Raw genomic sequence first — 16,974 nt, 5'->3', positions numbered from 1 at the left:
CACTAAAACTTACTCCGAAGGTAAATAAGAAGGTGGAAAGACTCAGTCCCACTCTAGTAAACTCAGGATGAAACAAATACAGTGCCATTCAAATAACAAAATATAAATTAAAATCATAAATGTCAATGTTTTTTAGGATGTGGAAAAACGAGCACACTTATTCACTAAAAGCCATCTGCCACCAATCATTATAAATGTATCTACTACGTGGCTAGGCACAGAGCTAAATGTTTTTAAAACAGTATTTTATTTAAGCCTCAAAACAATCCTGGGAGATAAACTATTATTAACTCATTTTACAGATGAATAAAATTGCCCAAGGTCACAATAAATGGTAGCAAAAGGCAGAGCTGGGATTTGTGGACCAAATCTGTCCTCTTCTCAAAACACAAGTCTGCACTGTAAACTAGCTCAGTCATTACAAAAGGCAAGCTGGTAAATGTGTAGTAAGAGCTATAAAACCTCTGCCCCAGTAATTCCACTTTGAGAAACACTATGTGCCAAGGAAACAAACCAAAATGGCAAGGGGTGGGAGGGCAGGAAAGCAATCTGCATGAAGATATGCATAGCAGCTTTATAACAGCAATAACCTGGAAACAGCCCGAGTGCTTCATCTGTGGGGGGACAGGAGCAATAAAAGGGGCAGGGGCATACAACAAGGAGAGATATGGCCACAAAGAGTGACAAGTCTGTGAACTCCGTTACACCAAAACATGGAAATATCGTCAGAAAACAAACATAAGTAAAAAAGTAAAATTAGCCATTAAAAAATGCAGTGATTACAACTCTGCATCAAGACGTGTTTATGTATTCAAGAGTGGAAGAAGAATCATTTAATGCTCATTATGCTTTTTTTTTTTTTGCATTAAACTGAAGTTACCAATTAATAAAAGCAACACAAGGGACCTCTGCTCAAAGACATTATGATCCAGAATGTCCTTCTCTTCCTGATCCAAAGATGTGACAATTTCATATAAAAGTAAAGAAATAGCTTTTCTAATTTTAAAGCCCTTTCTTAAAAAAAAAAAAAGACCACCCCCTTAGGCTCTCAAGTAAGCCCTCTTTTAATGTAAGATTAACAAAACCTCCTTATTTATAAAAACCTGTGGCTCATGAATTTTTTTGTTAGCCATTTAGCCAATTTAAGAACAAATATGTTGACAAATTGGAACATTATTTCTGTCACCATTTGGTTTGCATTAATAAAAGGTCACACTCTCAGAATCTCACTCTTATAATGCATTTGGAAAAGTAACGCTATTTAAGACAGCATAAATACATGCAGGTAGGGAGACAGGTTTAAGAGTGTCTGAACACATACTGAGATGGAAGCCATGTGGTGGGTGCCTAAGGTGGGAGGGTTGTGCCCAGGTGCCTCTTCAGAGGATCTCGTTCCCCAAAGAGGAGCAGGATATGCCCATGCAGGTTCTTCACCACACCCTGTCCAGGTTGACACGGGGACCCAGCAAACCTCCAGTGAAGCTAGAAGCACCCCCAACCCTATCCGCACATCATTCCCCTGAACTCTCCAATGGCTTCCTGTACATAACAGAAGCTCAATTAAGGAACATGCTAACTATTGTGTCTTTTTAAGATGAATGAGGTTGGGAAGTTGGGGCAGGAAATGGCCCACAGTTGGCCCAGACTTCTGCACATATGGGAAGAAAAGCTGATTCCTCCAGTTAGCGAGACTGTTCCCTGCCTGAGCCCACCTCACATCACTGCTCTTTCCAAAGTTCCTTTTTCCTCTGCCCTTACCAACGCAGACGGCTGGCCTATGTGCCTGTTCTGCCCTCTACCTGGGATGACTTACTGTTGTTCCTCAAGCATGAAGGAGCACAGGGCCCTGTGTCCAGCTGGCACAAAGCCAAAGCCCCCCATTATGGCAATGTCTGCCTCCAAGGCAAGTGGTCCAACGGGCAGCCCCTAGCTATGTGCAGGTATTGAGTACAATTCAAAATTCAGTCCCACAACTGTGCTGGCCACATTTCAGCCACCATGGTGAACAGCTGCTGAAATGGACAGTGCAGAGAAGAACACGTACATTGTTACACAGAGTTCTACTTGACAGGATCTGCCTACCTGCCTCTGCAATTCCAGGTGGCATTCTTCCACAGCTAGAAAACTCGTCACCTGACATCTCGGTGATCGCTCAGTTTCACTGGAGCAGCATTTTTTCTTACATGTAAATATGGACGTTTTTGGTGTACAGTTCCAGGAGTTTACACACATATAAATGTATGCATGAGTGAATGCTAAGTTGCTTCAGTTGTGTCCTACTCTTTACGACCCTATGCCAGTCTCCTCTGTCCATGGGATTCTCCAGGCAAGAATACTGGAGTGGGTTGCCTTGCCCTCCTCCAGGGGATCTTCCTGACCTAGGAATCAAACTTCCATCTTTTTTGTCTCTTGCACTGGCAGGCAGGTTCTTTACCGCTAGTGCTGCCAGGGAAGATGTTTCATGAGTTTACATGTGTATAAATATATAATTAGGTGCATAAATGCATACATACATCAGTGTATCCACCACCACAGTCAGCACACAGAACAATTCCATCATCTCCCAAAAATCCCCTTGTTCTGCCCCTTTGTAGTCAAACCCTCTATCCACCCCCACCCCAACCCCCCAAAAATCCTGGCAATCACTGATTTGGCAGCTTAAAAAAAAAACCTCAGATTCCCGGCCTTCCCCGGGAAATCCCACTTAAGCAGATCTGGGGTGAGTCCCGGAATCTCCCACCCCCACCTACCCCCAAGAATGTTCCCCCGTCCGGTGCTTCTGGGGTTCAGCCAGGTTTGGGAACCTCCAGGGTAAATGCCTAATCGTGGTTTAATTCTCTGCAGAGCACCCGCTGGTATCTAGTCTTGCTCTCCTCCCACCCCCATGAGCTGTTCTGCAGCACATGGCTGATGTCCATCTCAGGCTGGGTACTGGGAAGGCAGGGCAAGTTGGCCTGCTGGGGGCAGGGGGCAGGGTAAGAACTCTATGGCTCTGGTTTCTGGCGGAGAGAGGCCTCTCTGAGTCACGTGGCCTCCCATCCTAATCCCTTCCTGGCTCTTTGTGCCTTGGAATCCTCATCTGGAAAAAACCGAACCACATCAGAAATAATCCGTCTACCTCCAAGGCTCAGGGGAAGCAATGATTTACATAACACGTTCAAAGGCGCTGGGCAGCAGGGACCAAAGGTACCTCTCACCCTGGATACGTCATCACCACTCAGAGCTGCCTCTGAATGGAACTCTCCTTTTTACCCTGTTTACTTGATGGTGGTGGGGGGATCAAGACTCAAGTTACAATAAAATTGCAGCCTTTGAAAAGAAAGAAAAAAAGTAATCACAAGGCTTTTTTTTTTTTTTTCCTCCTAAATTCGTGATCCTGAGGGCTGAGTACTAGATTCCATTTTTAAAGAGGAATTCGGAAGAGTCAGCATCATCTCAGAAAACCTCCTCTGCTCGTAAAAGTAAACAATTACAAGGAGGGTCAACACTTGAGTCGAGCCTTTCTCCCCGGCTTTCTCCTGCCCTGCTGAGGATTCCTGGAAAACACTCTGAAAAGTTTACGATGATCAAAGGAGAAGAATGGCCAACCCAAGAAATGCTATCATTTAAGATCACATGTTTATTTAGCCCCACCAAGCCTAAGAGAGAAGACTGTTTGAAAGGGAGAGAATGCCTGCTTAATCAACTAAAAATGCATTCATTACTATGCTATTCACCGCGGCTTTCCTGAAATCAGACACTTTTGCCCCTAGACCATAAGATTGAAGCGATTTGAAATGAAAATATTTCCTGTCCACTGCTTGCCAGTTTCTAGCCCCAGAGTGATATAACAGATGACATCCAGTACAATAAATGCTTTTATTAACCATAAATTTGAGACTGCTTTAGGGATTTGAAGTGTTGGGTTTCATGCTGAAAAAATGTAATGTTATCCACAGACCATCAGCGAGTAACAAAAACAGAGGCACAGGTTATGCTACTTTGATCAAATTATGGCAAAAAAAAAAAACACCGTCTTTTGCATTTTAAATAGTAGTTGCATTCAGGGCATATCTTCATGGAGCACCACAATAGTTTAATCATATGTCTTAGAGACTGTAATGGAAATTCATCCTGAGTGCAGATTTATAGAACCAGCAGCTTCTATTAAACAGAAAGGAAGTTAAAAAGTGTTATAAGGCTAAGTGAGCTGCGAAATTCAAATACTAAAAAGGGACTCCAAAATCAGAGTTTCTCACCCTCGGCTCTACTGACATTTTGGGCCATTATTGGGGAAGGCTGACTTGTGCATTTTGGGATGTTTAGTGGCATCCTTGGCCCTTACCCACTAAACGCCAGTAGCAAAACCCCTCCCAGTACAATCAAAAGTGTTGCCAGAGATACCCCAATCACCCTCAATTGAAAACTGTTGCTCTAAAGCCTGTTTAGCAAATGCTGCATGATTTCTCTTTTTCTAAAGAAAACATCAGAGTCCAAAGAGCCTCCCAGCCTCAGCTCCCCGCCCCAGGGCTGCCCTCTACACAGAGATGGTTAGTGATTTCTCAACTGGAAAGCACTCTGTGCTTCCTCCCCCACCAAAACCAAAGGGAGCAGATCCATGGAAACTAGCATTCTCTCTCCTTGAGCAGAGCACACCAGACTCAGCAAGGCAGCCAGCCGCCCTTTGCCCAGGTGCACCCTGGCCACCTTGGTGCCCTGCGTGTACTCCAGCACAGCATCCCAAGCCATCCTTCTCTGGCCTTTTGCTGTCAGGCCACAGAGGCGACTGTGGATTCTGTGCCAGAAAATAAAATGAAAAGCGCGACTGAATCTCTGCAGTCCATTCTCTGGACGCTGAATGTCCCACTATTGCATCTCGGCATGACATTTCACGGCCAGCAGGGGAGGAGGCCTGGTCCTGAAAGCTGAACAAATGCCGGGCACACAGGCCTGCCTGCACTCTCGCCAGCTCCCTGTACTTATGAATAAAAGATGGAGGTTTTGTCTCTGTCGTCTCCCTGGTACCCTGGGAGAATAACAACTTGTTGCTTTTTGACATTTTAACTTACTTTGAGAAATAATCAATATTAATTTTCTGTGTCTTTGGCCCTGAAATCTAGGGTAGGGATAAAAAATAAAGGCATGCCATGAGGTAGAAGATAGTAATTCACGTTAAACAAATAAACTCTCTTAAGGGTCTCTAATAAAATAATTCAGGCAATATGTACTCACAGAAGGAGAAGGCTGGAAACTGACTTTAAGGACATGTTTTGAGTGGAGTGGCCTTTTCTGGAAGTAAAGTTCAATGTTTTCTCAGCACAAAGAAAAGAAGTGGCTGAGTTTGGTGTGAGGGAGCACTCGGCCATGAACTCAACCAGGCCAAAGCGGAAGCTATGATAGGAACTCATTCCTGGTCAGTCGCTGAGTGTGACATCTAAAACTCTTTGAAACAAGCCCCATTGAGCGGCAAAAGCCTTAAGCACTCTTGGGACGCGACACTCCCAATTTTGAGAGCACAGCTGATTTCAGATCGTCTTCAAGGAAAAAAGTTAAATTACAAGATAGTGCAAAAGACACCTTGCCATTTCTTTGGACTCCCAATAAAGTAAAACAGAAGTCTTTCTGTACAGCACTGAATTAAACAACAACAACAAAAAAGAATGAATAATACAAGACCAAACTGGGTTAAATCATTAGAAAGGAAACTGCACCTGTGTTTGTTACCTACTGATACCTAAAATCCAACAACGTCACACTTGAACCTTTAGAGAGATCTTGTGAAATTTTAACTTGTCCCTAGTCATGAGGAAACAATCAGAAATTCAAATTGTGTGACTGTCTATACCACAAGTGACCCCGACTCTTCAGAATGTATATGTTACAAAAGATCAAAAAAGAGGTGGAGGAGCTCCATCAGATTCCAGGAGACGAAAGAGATGGGGTATGTCTATAAGCAGTGGATGGCTCTTGTCTGAATCCTGGAATGTGACTCAGAAAGAAATCGTGAAGCACACTGGGGGACAACTGAGGTACACGGGGGCAGAGCACTGGTGACTCTCAGCTAAGGGGAAATGGGTGTTCACCCCGCTGTTCTTTCAACTTTTCTACAGGTTTGAAATTTTCAGAATCCAAAATACGTAGGAGAGAGTACAGCAAAGGGAAGCCCCAGGCACAAGTGACTGCTGGTCTGCATGGGCCCTGGGCAGCAACAATCTCACCTTTCAGTTTAGTTTCAGAAAAGGTGTGCTCCCAAATACAAAAAGTCTTAATACAGAATAGGTTCAGAACTGACATAGATTGTTTAAAAACATGGTAATGTGACTTATTATTCACTTAACTGGGCGGTGGTGGGGGTATATACACACAGCAGACATTTAAGATAATTTAGGGTTCTGCCTTTATAAAAGGCACAGGTCCCTTTAAAATGCCTTTATGCCTTTCCCTAAAACTTGTCTGCAATTTATCATTCTCTTCCTCCTCTTATCAGAATTCCAGTTTTCAGAACAGCTCTTTAAAACTCCCCTGCCTTCCACCCAAGCTCTCTCCCATTATCTACCCCATCTTTTTTTAATGAGATAAAGGCAATGATTATACTAATCTCCAACTTGAAAACTATGCACTTAAAGGGCGGGGGTGGGGGGAGTGTGACCCTTTAAGCAAAAGGAATAAAGCTCAGTAGACGGGAAATGTGCTCAACTGAAAAGATGTCAGGATAGCATTTCTGTGTCTTGAGGTTGAAAACACAGGGAGGAGAACAAAGGAGCAGGCTACATATCCAGAGCATCCCTGAGAGACCGGGGTGGCGTGCACCTTGGGCACATCGGACACTGGGAACCCATCGCCCCCACTCCCCTACAGCGGTCTTCAGGCAGCACAACCAAATGTTACATTTTCCCTGCTTAATTTCGGTAAAACTCCATGACCTCTTTTTCAAATTAAAAAAGGCAATGCTATTTTTTTAAAACCACAGGAGCTATCTTTAGGGAAGCCTTCTAAGGATTTCATTAATTCATAGCCAGCCAACCAGGACTTTTCCCACAGTCTCCCACAAAAAAGCCCGGGAAGTCACTGATTGCTTGGCTGGATCTGAATATGAGCAGAGGTAAGATCAGAAATATCCAGTTCCTCCCACGGGGAGGCAAGGCATGGAAATCAAAGCTGGGCAGAAACTCATTACCACAGCTGGCCGGCAAACCCACAGCCCTGGAAAGAAGGCAAAGAACATCTTTGATTCTGGATGGACCGGTGGGTGACTTCAGAAAATGAAAGGCATTCACAACCCAGGGGGACCAAAAGAAAATGAGGCTTGATTCTCTGTTAAAACCACCAAGTTTTCACATACCACCTAAGGGCTGCTGCCAGGGAGTGAGGGTCATCTCCTTTACATTGTTTCATGAAGTCCAAAACCAGGATGTTTAGTTAGCCCTTAGCAGTCCTTTTTTGTTTGTTTACTTTTTTTTTCCATTCACAGTGCAGCGTAACCTGGACAGTCCAAACATCTCCTCTTCAAGAATCCAACTCTTTCCTAAGTGTGACTGCCATCCAGGACCAGTCCTGGTCCCCGCCTCTCTTGTTCCCTGGGAACCTGTCCTGCAGCCCAGCGGTTGGCCAGTATTGGGGACACGGTGCCAACAATCAGCAGTGTGAATGAAGACGGGTGTATTTTTACGTGACGCTCAGCACCTAATGCCACATGATGCACCAATGTTAAGAAAACATAAATAAAGCCAATTATACTCCAGTCAAAATTTAAAAGATAAAAGAAAATCAGAACTTCAGAGGACATTGTCATGATTAATACAATTGCTCGCCTTACATGACACCTGCTCAGAGAGGCCACCCAAGATTGCCTGCTCTCATCGCCCCTGGTTTCCTGCAGAGCACTTGGTCAAACAGAGGGAGAATCCACTGTGTGCCACTGCTGATCTCCTGCTGCAACAGGAAGCAAAACAGATCAAGGCCCTGCCCTCAGGGAGCAAGGGAAACGCACAGGCAGACCAGAAAATACTGTGTGTTTCATGGTAAAAAAGAAAAAATTCTATGGAGAAAACTCAAGTGAAGAAAAAATGGTGAGCAACAGAGAGTAGTGGTTGCTAGTTTAAATACAGTTTTGGAGCTACAATCTAAGCTCCAAAAGCCAGGCCTCGCACATAGAAAGCACCAAATACACAGTGAATGAAGGAATGAAGGTCGCTGACGGTCACCCCTACCAAGCTGTTCGGCTGCTAGAGAAACCTCCCAAGCGCCACCATTCCTGACAGGTGCGTATGTGGGCAAAATTCAACACACCCCTTTATCTAGTCCCAGCCTCCGTCTTCAGCCTTCTTGCCCCCACCGCCTCCAAGGAGCCGCCCCCCTCCAGCTTTACTCACATTTTTCTTTCTGCCCAAACTGTCCCTCACCTCCCGGCTCCACCTGCCAGAGGCCCTGCTCAAAAGTCCCCTGGGCGAAGTCCGTCTCCTCTAGCCGTCTAGCCGTCTAATCCCTTCCTCAAAGCCTCCTCTGAACCACCCAAATTAACTGTCTTCTTCATAAACAGATCAAGATTCCCCTTCTTGACTGCATCACTGCAGAAGGCAGGATGCACCCTCACTAAATCTGGAGCCATGATGGGAGGCCGGCGGTGGGGGGTGGGGGGTCTGGTTTCACTTAAGGTAGGCTTCCTGGCAAAGGTGGAAGTCACACGGGGGGACGCTGGGGGGCCTTTGTGGAGAAGCCTCCCAGGGAAAGGCGAGTCTCCTCCAAAGCAGGAGAAACTGAGGCAAAACAAGTAGCCAGAGTTCCTGGGGATCAACCAAGACGTGAGCTACAAAGCCAGAATCTGCAAGGTAGGCGCCAAGCAGCACCTCAAACACAAGCTCCTCATCACCCTGCTTGCCATAGGCAAGGCAAGGCATTTGCCAAGGCAAATGCACAGGCGGAATGTTCTGGGATGCAGAGCAGGGACCCTGGTTCATACTGCTCTGGAGGAGCGCGCCAGGCAGAGCAAGGAGGGGGAGCTCCCTGCATCTCGCTGTCTCTGAGCCCTCAGGCCTCGCAGCCACGCCTGGGTAGGAAGCCACTGCAGCCAGGAGCCTGGTCCCACTCCTCTTTGTACTTTCCCAGAAAATGTAACCACAGTACCACACCATGGCCTGACACAGAGGAGCTGCTCTTGCCGCCTCACTCCAAATGTCTCTGTGAACTGCAGACAGGGAGCAGTTACAGCAAATCCTATAACTGCGCGAGTGCCTGGGCTCCACCCAGGGCAAACGTGCTCCCCCGAGAGGATGGTGGTGACACGCGGTCACTCAGCTGGGATCACGCTCAGGCTGACCGCTGGCGCCTGCGCTTCGTCTGGATTGCACTGTATTTTCCTCAGATAAAAGGGAAAGAAACGCTTTTCAGAAGAGAAACCAGAAATCACCTGGACAGAATAAAATCATAGAGAACCATATGGCCCGTCTCAGGGAAACATACCTCTTTTTTCCAAGGAAACCCTCCCTCTATCCCCATCAACCTCCCACTAGCAAGTCAAACAGTCCAGCTCAGAACAGAAGTCTGGGGCCATAGCCAGCATTTTTTTAAAGGGTTACCATTCAATGGGGGGAAAAATCTACAAAACTGACAAAACAGAACACTTGGAAAAACTCCTAGTTTTTAAGGGAGTAAAGGACTTTCAAATTTGAAAAAAAAGCTATATTTAAAGCCTGATCCCTTGTGATTTAAAAGGATTCATTTGAAATATTCATTTAATGTGTAAAAGGTAAATTTCCACCTGAACATTTTCATTAATGCTATCAATTTCCAAATTCTCTTTTCAAAGTCATGACTACAATTTTATAGGCATTTCTGATAAGTTCAAGCAAGCTTCCCTACAATGTGGTAATTTTAATGAAAAGCCTCATGATTAATGTCTATTAAGATCAGGTTTAGAGTGAAGAAAGGGACAGAAGAATTACAATGTATTAAACTTTCCACAATACCTGCCATCTACTGCCCTTTCAACTTTTAATGCACGGGCTTTATGCAAATAAGACATGGGGTTTACTATAAAACAAATGCTTCTCAAAAGTGCATAGTAGAGGTAGTTTTCATTTACCCTATTAAATCAGACAATTTATAGGCCAACTTCCGTTTTAGAAGAGAATTACATGTGTGTTCACATCACATCTTTATTTTGTCATCCACCCGGTTGATTTGTTGAGGACAGCTGGTACTTATTAAGCCCCCCCTTTAAATGTTGTAGCCTTAATTAGCTACATCCACCTTTCCCCAACATTTCCAAACAAGGAACCAAAGAAAAGGAACGCTGTTTTTATCCTGGATGCTTTGAACAATGGAGTTGCAAATGTTAAAATAATAGTCTTCATTAGAGACTCACTAGTCATTCCCTTTTTGGGCCCCTTCAAAAGAAACAGGGTACGGATGGAGTTTAAATTTCAGTCTTTGTTTACTGTAGGTAATTTTTCAATTGTTCAATTTTTAGTTTCATGCCTGGTGTTATTAATTAAACCTTCTCAAGATACTGCTCGGGAAAGCAGGAGAGACAGTCTCCCCAGATATATTCTTGGTATTAGTTAAGCTATAAACGTCTTACTTGGGTTTCTGAGCACATGAGAACAAACAGACAGGCTCTAAAAGCAGAGAATAAGCCAAGTATGGTTTTCTATGAACAGACATCATGCCCTTCCCAGACACTGAAGCATTCCCAACTCACACAATGAGAAATTCAGTGGATCAAATCACTTTAACCTGCCTTATGTACATGAAACACACACTAACTCATCTGGTTACAACTTAGGAGGATTTCCTTCTTTAAAAAAAAAAAAAAATGAATGCATTCATGACTTTAAGTGTGAATGATATCAACAGGCTAAATTTGAGCAAGATAAGGAGCATCTCAAGGAATCCCTCTTATATTTGGTCTCTTCTTGCCCCAGCTTTAATCTGCAGTAAGACTATCTGTTTCAATAGGATGTGATCACTCCTGGGCTTGTGTCTTTTCAATCAGCCGGTGGCCCTGCCGGGTTTAGAGTGGCAGAGAGGAAGTGGCCTGTGGTTAAACAGAGGAAATACCAAGGCATTTTAATAGAGCAAATAGTCTCTTTACTTCCCACAGGGAAGAGCTTCAAAGGCCCCAGGCCCTGGAGGAGACAATGTGTTGTGGGGCCATCAGTCACCTAATCATGTGTCAGGCCCATTCAGAACATCCCAGCAGCGAAGACAAACACTGCCCAGGAGGACATTGCCCCCCACTGCCCAGGCAAGTCAGGCTGCCTGGAGATGGGGCCTGCCGCACCAGCACAGACAGGTCCCCAGGGCCCGCTGAGGTCAGGAAAACTTCCAGATTTGGGGGGGATGTGAAATAGAAATGGTCTTGGCTGCCAGTCTAGGGTGGCTGGACAAAGGTCTGCTCCTAAGACAGACCTGTCCCCCAGCCCAGGCTGTTAAGTTCTAAGGGCACCTGAACCCCTGCTTCATCCCTTTTTTTTTTTTTTTTTTTACAGATCGAGGGTGAGGGGCCCCGAGCTTCCAGAAGCCTAAGAACCCATCCATCAGGGGCAGACACAAGAGGCAGCAAGGAATGAAAGGAACAACTAACTGTTGATGGGATGGCCTCGGCGGCAGCAGACATCTGCTGGGCATGGTATGTGAAAAGTTTGGGGACTGATGAGGGAAAGAGAGTTTGAAAGCTTAAACAAAAAAAAATACATTTTAAGCCAAATGAAGCATGAGAAATACTCAACTTAAAATAAAGACTTAAAAAAGCATTAGCAGTTCTTTCCTTTGTAAGGAAGCTGTCTGAAAGGTTTGAACGGCTGAGAATATGATTTGGACCCTACTCGACTCTTTCCTGAGACTGTTTTCCAGACAGGCCCAGCTGTTCTGGGGAGGAATCCAGTGGAGGCGTCGGTCCCCTTCACCCCCGGCCTCCTCTTCAGTCCCCACCACCAGAGGCACCCCCAGAACCACTGGCTCCCCAGGACCCCTCAGCCAGCCTCACCCCTGCCATTTTCCAGGGCTTGGACCAAGTCTCCACTTTCCATTCTAAAGGTCCAATGAAGTAATCTAAAGTCAAGCTCTGATTTTAAATGTTTACAATGTGGCTTCTCACCTCCTCCTTGCCATCACAGAAGTCCTGTCTCCTAGAGCAGTGATTCTCACCGCTGAGAGCATCAGAGGAATTTGCTAAAATATCAGTTCCTGGACCCCACCCATCTCATGCCTATTCCGGTCTCACTGGCCTTGAATCTGCATTTTAATGAGCTCCCAAGGCAATCCTGATACTGTAAGGGCTCTGGACTTCACTTTGAGAAATGTCTAGAAGGAAATGGTGCCTCAGCCAGTACTTAGCTGCTGGGCTCATTCACCCAGCTGTACCCTCCAAATCTCCCCCCGCTGCGCCCCCCACCCCAGTTAATAACTAGCACAATGCCTCAGGCACTGCAGGGGCTCTGGGTCCACTGGTCGGATGGGGGAGGGATGGGAAGCGAGGGCTGCTCAAGAAAGATGGACCCCAGCCAGAGGATTCCCAATTAACACAGCAAAGCAGGCTGGAAGAAAGCATCACGCTTCTTTCTTATAAAAATGTTTCTCTGAAAATGTGTCAACCAAGGCTGAGTCATATTTAACTTAGAGACGCAATGTGTAACATGGACAACACAGGCACAGGACAGGCAGATCAGATGCAGTCTTGAGAGCCACGAGCTGCAAGTGAATGAAAACACATCCAATTCAGAATTAAACAAACATGGCTGGGCTCACGGCCAAGGAGAGTTCTTGGATTGGACTTTTATCAAGAACCTAAATTTTAATCAGCTGCAACTTCTTCTTTTCCAAGTACCACCCTATTTCTTCCTACCTTTTGAGATGAAGTATTTGCCTTAAATGGGAAACTTGCACTTCATTGTAAAGACGATGCCAGCATTCTGGCTTCCTGAATTCCTGAAGAAGCAGACTTTTGGGAGGGGAGGCAGTGGAAATTGAGTTTCAGGGATAATAGACCAGGGAAGGGGTACCCCATTTAGGTAAGAAGGCAAGAAATGTTCCTTCCTCCTCCACTGCAGGAAAAGCCGCTGAATAAAAACCTGTGGGAATAGATTTCTAATTCCTTGTTCCATGTATAGGCTTCTTAAAACAATGAGCAAGGCAAGGACAGGGCAGGGTGGGGGGAACCTCTGTGCAAGTGACTGATATAATTACATATCACAAACACAACCACTCCACTTCCAAGAAGCAAGCAGTTAAGACTATCAAGAGGCTATCATCCAGAGGATGCTGGCCCCTCCAGAAGTTTTACACCTTGTTACTTCTTTGAGAAAACTGTATTACTCAAAGGGCAACTTTACCTGGCAAGTGCCCTAAAAGACTGTTTTTAAAGCAGTCGAGGAAGTGTGCCCACAACTCATTTCTAAAACACTGAGATGGTATCAGCCCCTTAATTGCCCCACTAATAAGGGGAGGTTGTGAAATCTGACCACTTAAACCAGGCTGGCTCCTCTGAGAGCAACCCCAAAGGGAGGGTTACAGCTGCTGAGGGTTAGCTGGCTCCAGTCACCTTGTGAGTCCTGGGAAAACACACATTCTTGCAGGGGCAAGAGTTCCTGAACACCCGCTCCCTCGAGAGCAGGGAGTCAATCGCTCAGTTCCTCTCCAGCACCCAGATCCTGCACTTCCTTCAGGGCTCACTTCTCTGCCCTGCTGTGCCTCTACCCTCCAGGTTCTGTGTGACCTAGACCCACAGGAAGCCTTCACTTGTTTGCATCACACAGCATCAACCCCTACTGTTAGATGTGAGCATGGCCCCAAATAGACGGTAAGCAACCTCAGAACTGAGACCAAGGTCTACGGGTGGAACACCCACTGTCAGGTAGGTTACACAGACACGAATCAGACCCAAGTAGCTGCACATCAGTACTTACTAGGCCAGCCCTCTAACAAAGCAACTTCTGGAAAAATTTACCTAGGGAGGTAGGGGGAGAGGGGGCTTCCTGCAGGAAGTGATGCTGGAGCTGAGAGGGGAGGCTGAGGTGTAAAGAGAAGGAACACAGGCGGGAACAGCATGTATAAAAGCCTGCTGCGGGGAAGACATTGCAGCCCGCTGCTCTGATCTTCATCCCTCCCCCGCCCGCTTCTTAAAATCTATCACTTAATACAGGATTTACCAGGAAGACTGCAGGGTCTAATTGGGTTCAGCCAAGATTTACAGTGCACCAGGCCCTGAGCCCACCAACAGGAGGTTAAGTGCCTGGCTAAGGAGACTAGTCTGAGGACACAGATGGGAACACATACTGACAATGCAGTCTGGTGAGAGCCAAAGGCGAGGACCTGCAAGAGAAGGCGAAGCAAAGGGAACAGCATTCAGTGAGGGCCTCCATGAGGAAGCATCCCCTGAGCTGAGTCTTGGGCCCACGGGGCTCGCAGGGGAGGAAAAGGCACCCCAGAAAGAAGGTGCCCTCAGCAGCGTCATAGGCACAGGAGTTAAGGAGCAGGGTGGGAGGGGCAGGTGGAGGCTGGGAAGGTGAGTATGTGAGGCAGGTGGGTGAGCTGGGCTCCGTGCATCAAAGAGCAAGTCCAGGAAAGAAGGTACCAGGTATTAGGTTGGGGACGGCCCGGAATCCAGGAGGTGACCCTGAGATTTCCATGCTCATTTATGAAGTAGATGAAGATGACCCCAAGGGAAGGATTGTGGGACCTAGGTTAAGAGCTGTTGAGAAGGTTACCTCCAGCATGAATGTGAAGCCACTGGAGCAAGGGCCACCATTAAAACTATGTGGGTACAGGTTAAGGGGAGAACAGATTTTGAGAGCACAAAGCCTCCAGCTTGGCTCCTTTAGGGACCTGCTATACCCACAGCATTAAAACTTCACCCAGTTGGTGCATGGACACATGAAGCCACCTGGGCAACTGCAGAGAAACAGCAAAGTACACTGATCCACCTATGCCATCTTATGAACCAGAACAAAATGCCTGTGATGCTGTTTGCTCAAGCACCAACATACCAGTTTAGAGCTAAAAAATTTAGAGACTAGCAAGTCAATGTGGGGATAGTCTTAAGGAAAACTTTTTAAACCTAAAAATAGGAAAACTTGGTATCTACTGGGGAAAAAAGAATAGCAGTATTTTACTAAAGTGGGGCAAAGTAGAAAATACGATGTTTTACTCAAATAAGGAGGTTTTGTTCACTATGGGTATCGTGAGAAGGTGGATTATAGCTGTCTACACTGCAGCTATTGGGTTTGAAGACATTTCAGCTTACCCAGCTGGTCCCTAGTCTTCCTTGCTGTGTTTCTCTGAAGGCAAGGCAAAGTGAGGTGAAGGCACCAGCCTGAGCTCCTAAAGAGGTGTCAGTTCTAGGCCGTGACTGCTTGAGGCCCATTCACAGTACCGCACAAGAGGTGGATGAATAGTGCTCTGAGAGATCTATCCCCTACCCTTCCCTCAGAGAAGCAGTGCTAGGGAAACGGAAATTCCCATTTACTCCCATTTTCCAAGTGAAGAAATCGAGGCTTAAAGCTGCCCAGGAAAAGAGGCAACGTCATGATCGTGGCTGCCTGAGTGCAAAGCCGGTGTCCTCTCCACAAAGCTGAGGGCGGTGAGTGCCCACACGCCAGGTTGAGCCTGGCTTGGGTGGGAGGGGAGCCGGGGTCAGATGGATAGTCTCCAAGTCCTCGCGCTCCCCAAGCCCAGGAGCACTGCTCGGGAGCTGGGACGGGGAGCTGGGACGGCAAGCTGCCGAAGCACAACCCCCTCCGCATGTCCCATCGCTCAGATGGCGTCCAAGAGGCCATGATTAGGGGCAGACGGCTCCAAACACAGGACGAACGACGGTGCCCCTCTGCTCTCAGACACCTGACTGAGGTGACAAACTCACTCCCTTTGGTCATGAAAAATATCCGCAACTCAAGCGGGGTCGGGGTGTGCGTGGGTACGAGAGGGTCATCTGAGAGACCATCCGCTAGGCAAAGGACTGAATGCAAAAGCAAACAGGAGTCTTGGGCTGGGGTGAAAGTGGGGTAAGACGGCCCGGCCCAGAAGGAACAAAGCAGTCCCGAGAACGGGGCGCACTCCTGCCCAGCATTCAGGGTCCCCTGCCTGGCGGTCCCGGACCTTTGCAGAGCTGAGAACCGGAGGTGCGGGGGAAGACCCCTCCCCCGACTCCCGCTCCAAAGCGCCCCTCATTCGGACAGCGCGGAGGATCCTATCCCGGGGACTCGCTGCCCTGAGGTCCCGGGCCTGGAACAAAGGGTGGGGTGCCCTCCTCCCGCTCGGGCGCCCCTCTCGCCCGCCCGCCTGGAGCCGGACCCCAGCCCGTGGCCGCGCCTCATTAGCAACACAAAGCCGGGGATCGGGCGGCCTCTTTCAACCCAGCCGGGGGCAGCCGGACGCGCGCCCCGGGAGGGAGGCAGGAGGGCGGGAGCAGACGGGATCCCAGACCTGTCGCGCACGCCACGGTCGGAGAGCAGGCAAGTCGGCGTGGGCTCCACTGCCGGCGAGCACCTGTGCCCCCCGCGCTTTGGGAAACAGCGAGAAACTCGCTGTCCTCTCCTTACCCTCCAGCCACAGGTGTCGGCGCCCCGCGCTCTGCTGGAGCCGCCTGCAGCCACGGCCAGCTGCGAGCCGTTGAGGCAGGCGTTGACCGTGAAGAAGACCGAGCAGAGCTGCAGCCACGGGGCCATGGCCGTGCGCTCGCCCAGCCGGGCCCTAGTCTGCTCCCGGGCTGCTTGCCGCTGGCCAGCCGGGAGTGGGCGGTGGCGCCGGCAGCCGCGGCTGAGCGGTCAGCACCACTGGGCATGCGCTGCGGATCCTAGCGCCGCCCCTTCCCCCCGGTGCCCGCCTCTAGGCTCGTACTTCAGGTTTTGGCCCCGCCCCCCCGAGTCTGGCTTGGTGACTGCAGCCAAGAAATTAAAAGATGCTTGCACCTTGGAAGAAAAGCTATGACAAACCTAAACAGCGTATTAAAAAGCAGAGACATTACTTTGCCGACAAAGTACAGTCAAAGTTATGGTTTTT

General features: G+C 47.6%; 1 protein-coding gene across 1 annotated transcript in view; it reads right to left on the bottom strand.

Annotated features, from left to right (window-relative positions):
- IL17RD (interleukin 17 receptor D) overlaps positions 1–16,765 on the bottom strand; it is a 65,514-nt gene extending 48,749 nt beyond the window's left edge. Inside the window, exon 1 of the mRNA XM_069560633.1 lies at positions 16,515–16,765. Coding sequence (XP_069416734.1) covers positions 16,515–16,640 — 126 coding nt within the window. The 5' untranslated portion in view covers positions 16,641–16,765. The remainder of the gene's footprint in view (positions 1–16,514) is intronic.
- Between the last annotated feature and the right edge of the window lie 209 nt (positions 16,766–16,974).

The sequence above is a fragment of the Ovis canadensis genome, chromosome 19 (assembly GCF_042477335.2).
Source record: "Ovis canadensis isolate MfBH-ARS-UI-01 breed Bighorn chromosome 19, ARS-UI_OviCan_v2, whole genome shotgun sequence".
Lineage (NCBI taxonomy): Eukaryota > Metazoa > Chordata > Mammalia > Artiodactyla > Bovidae > Ovis > Ovis canadensis.
This window is presented reverse-complemented; position numbering and strand designations above follow the sequence as displayed.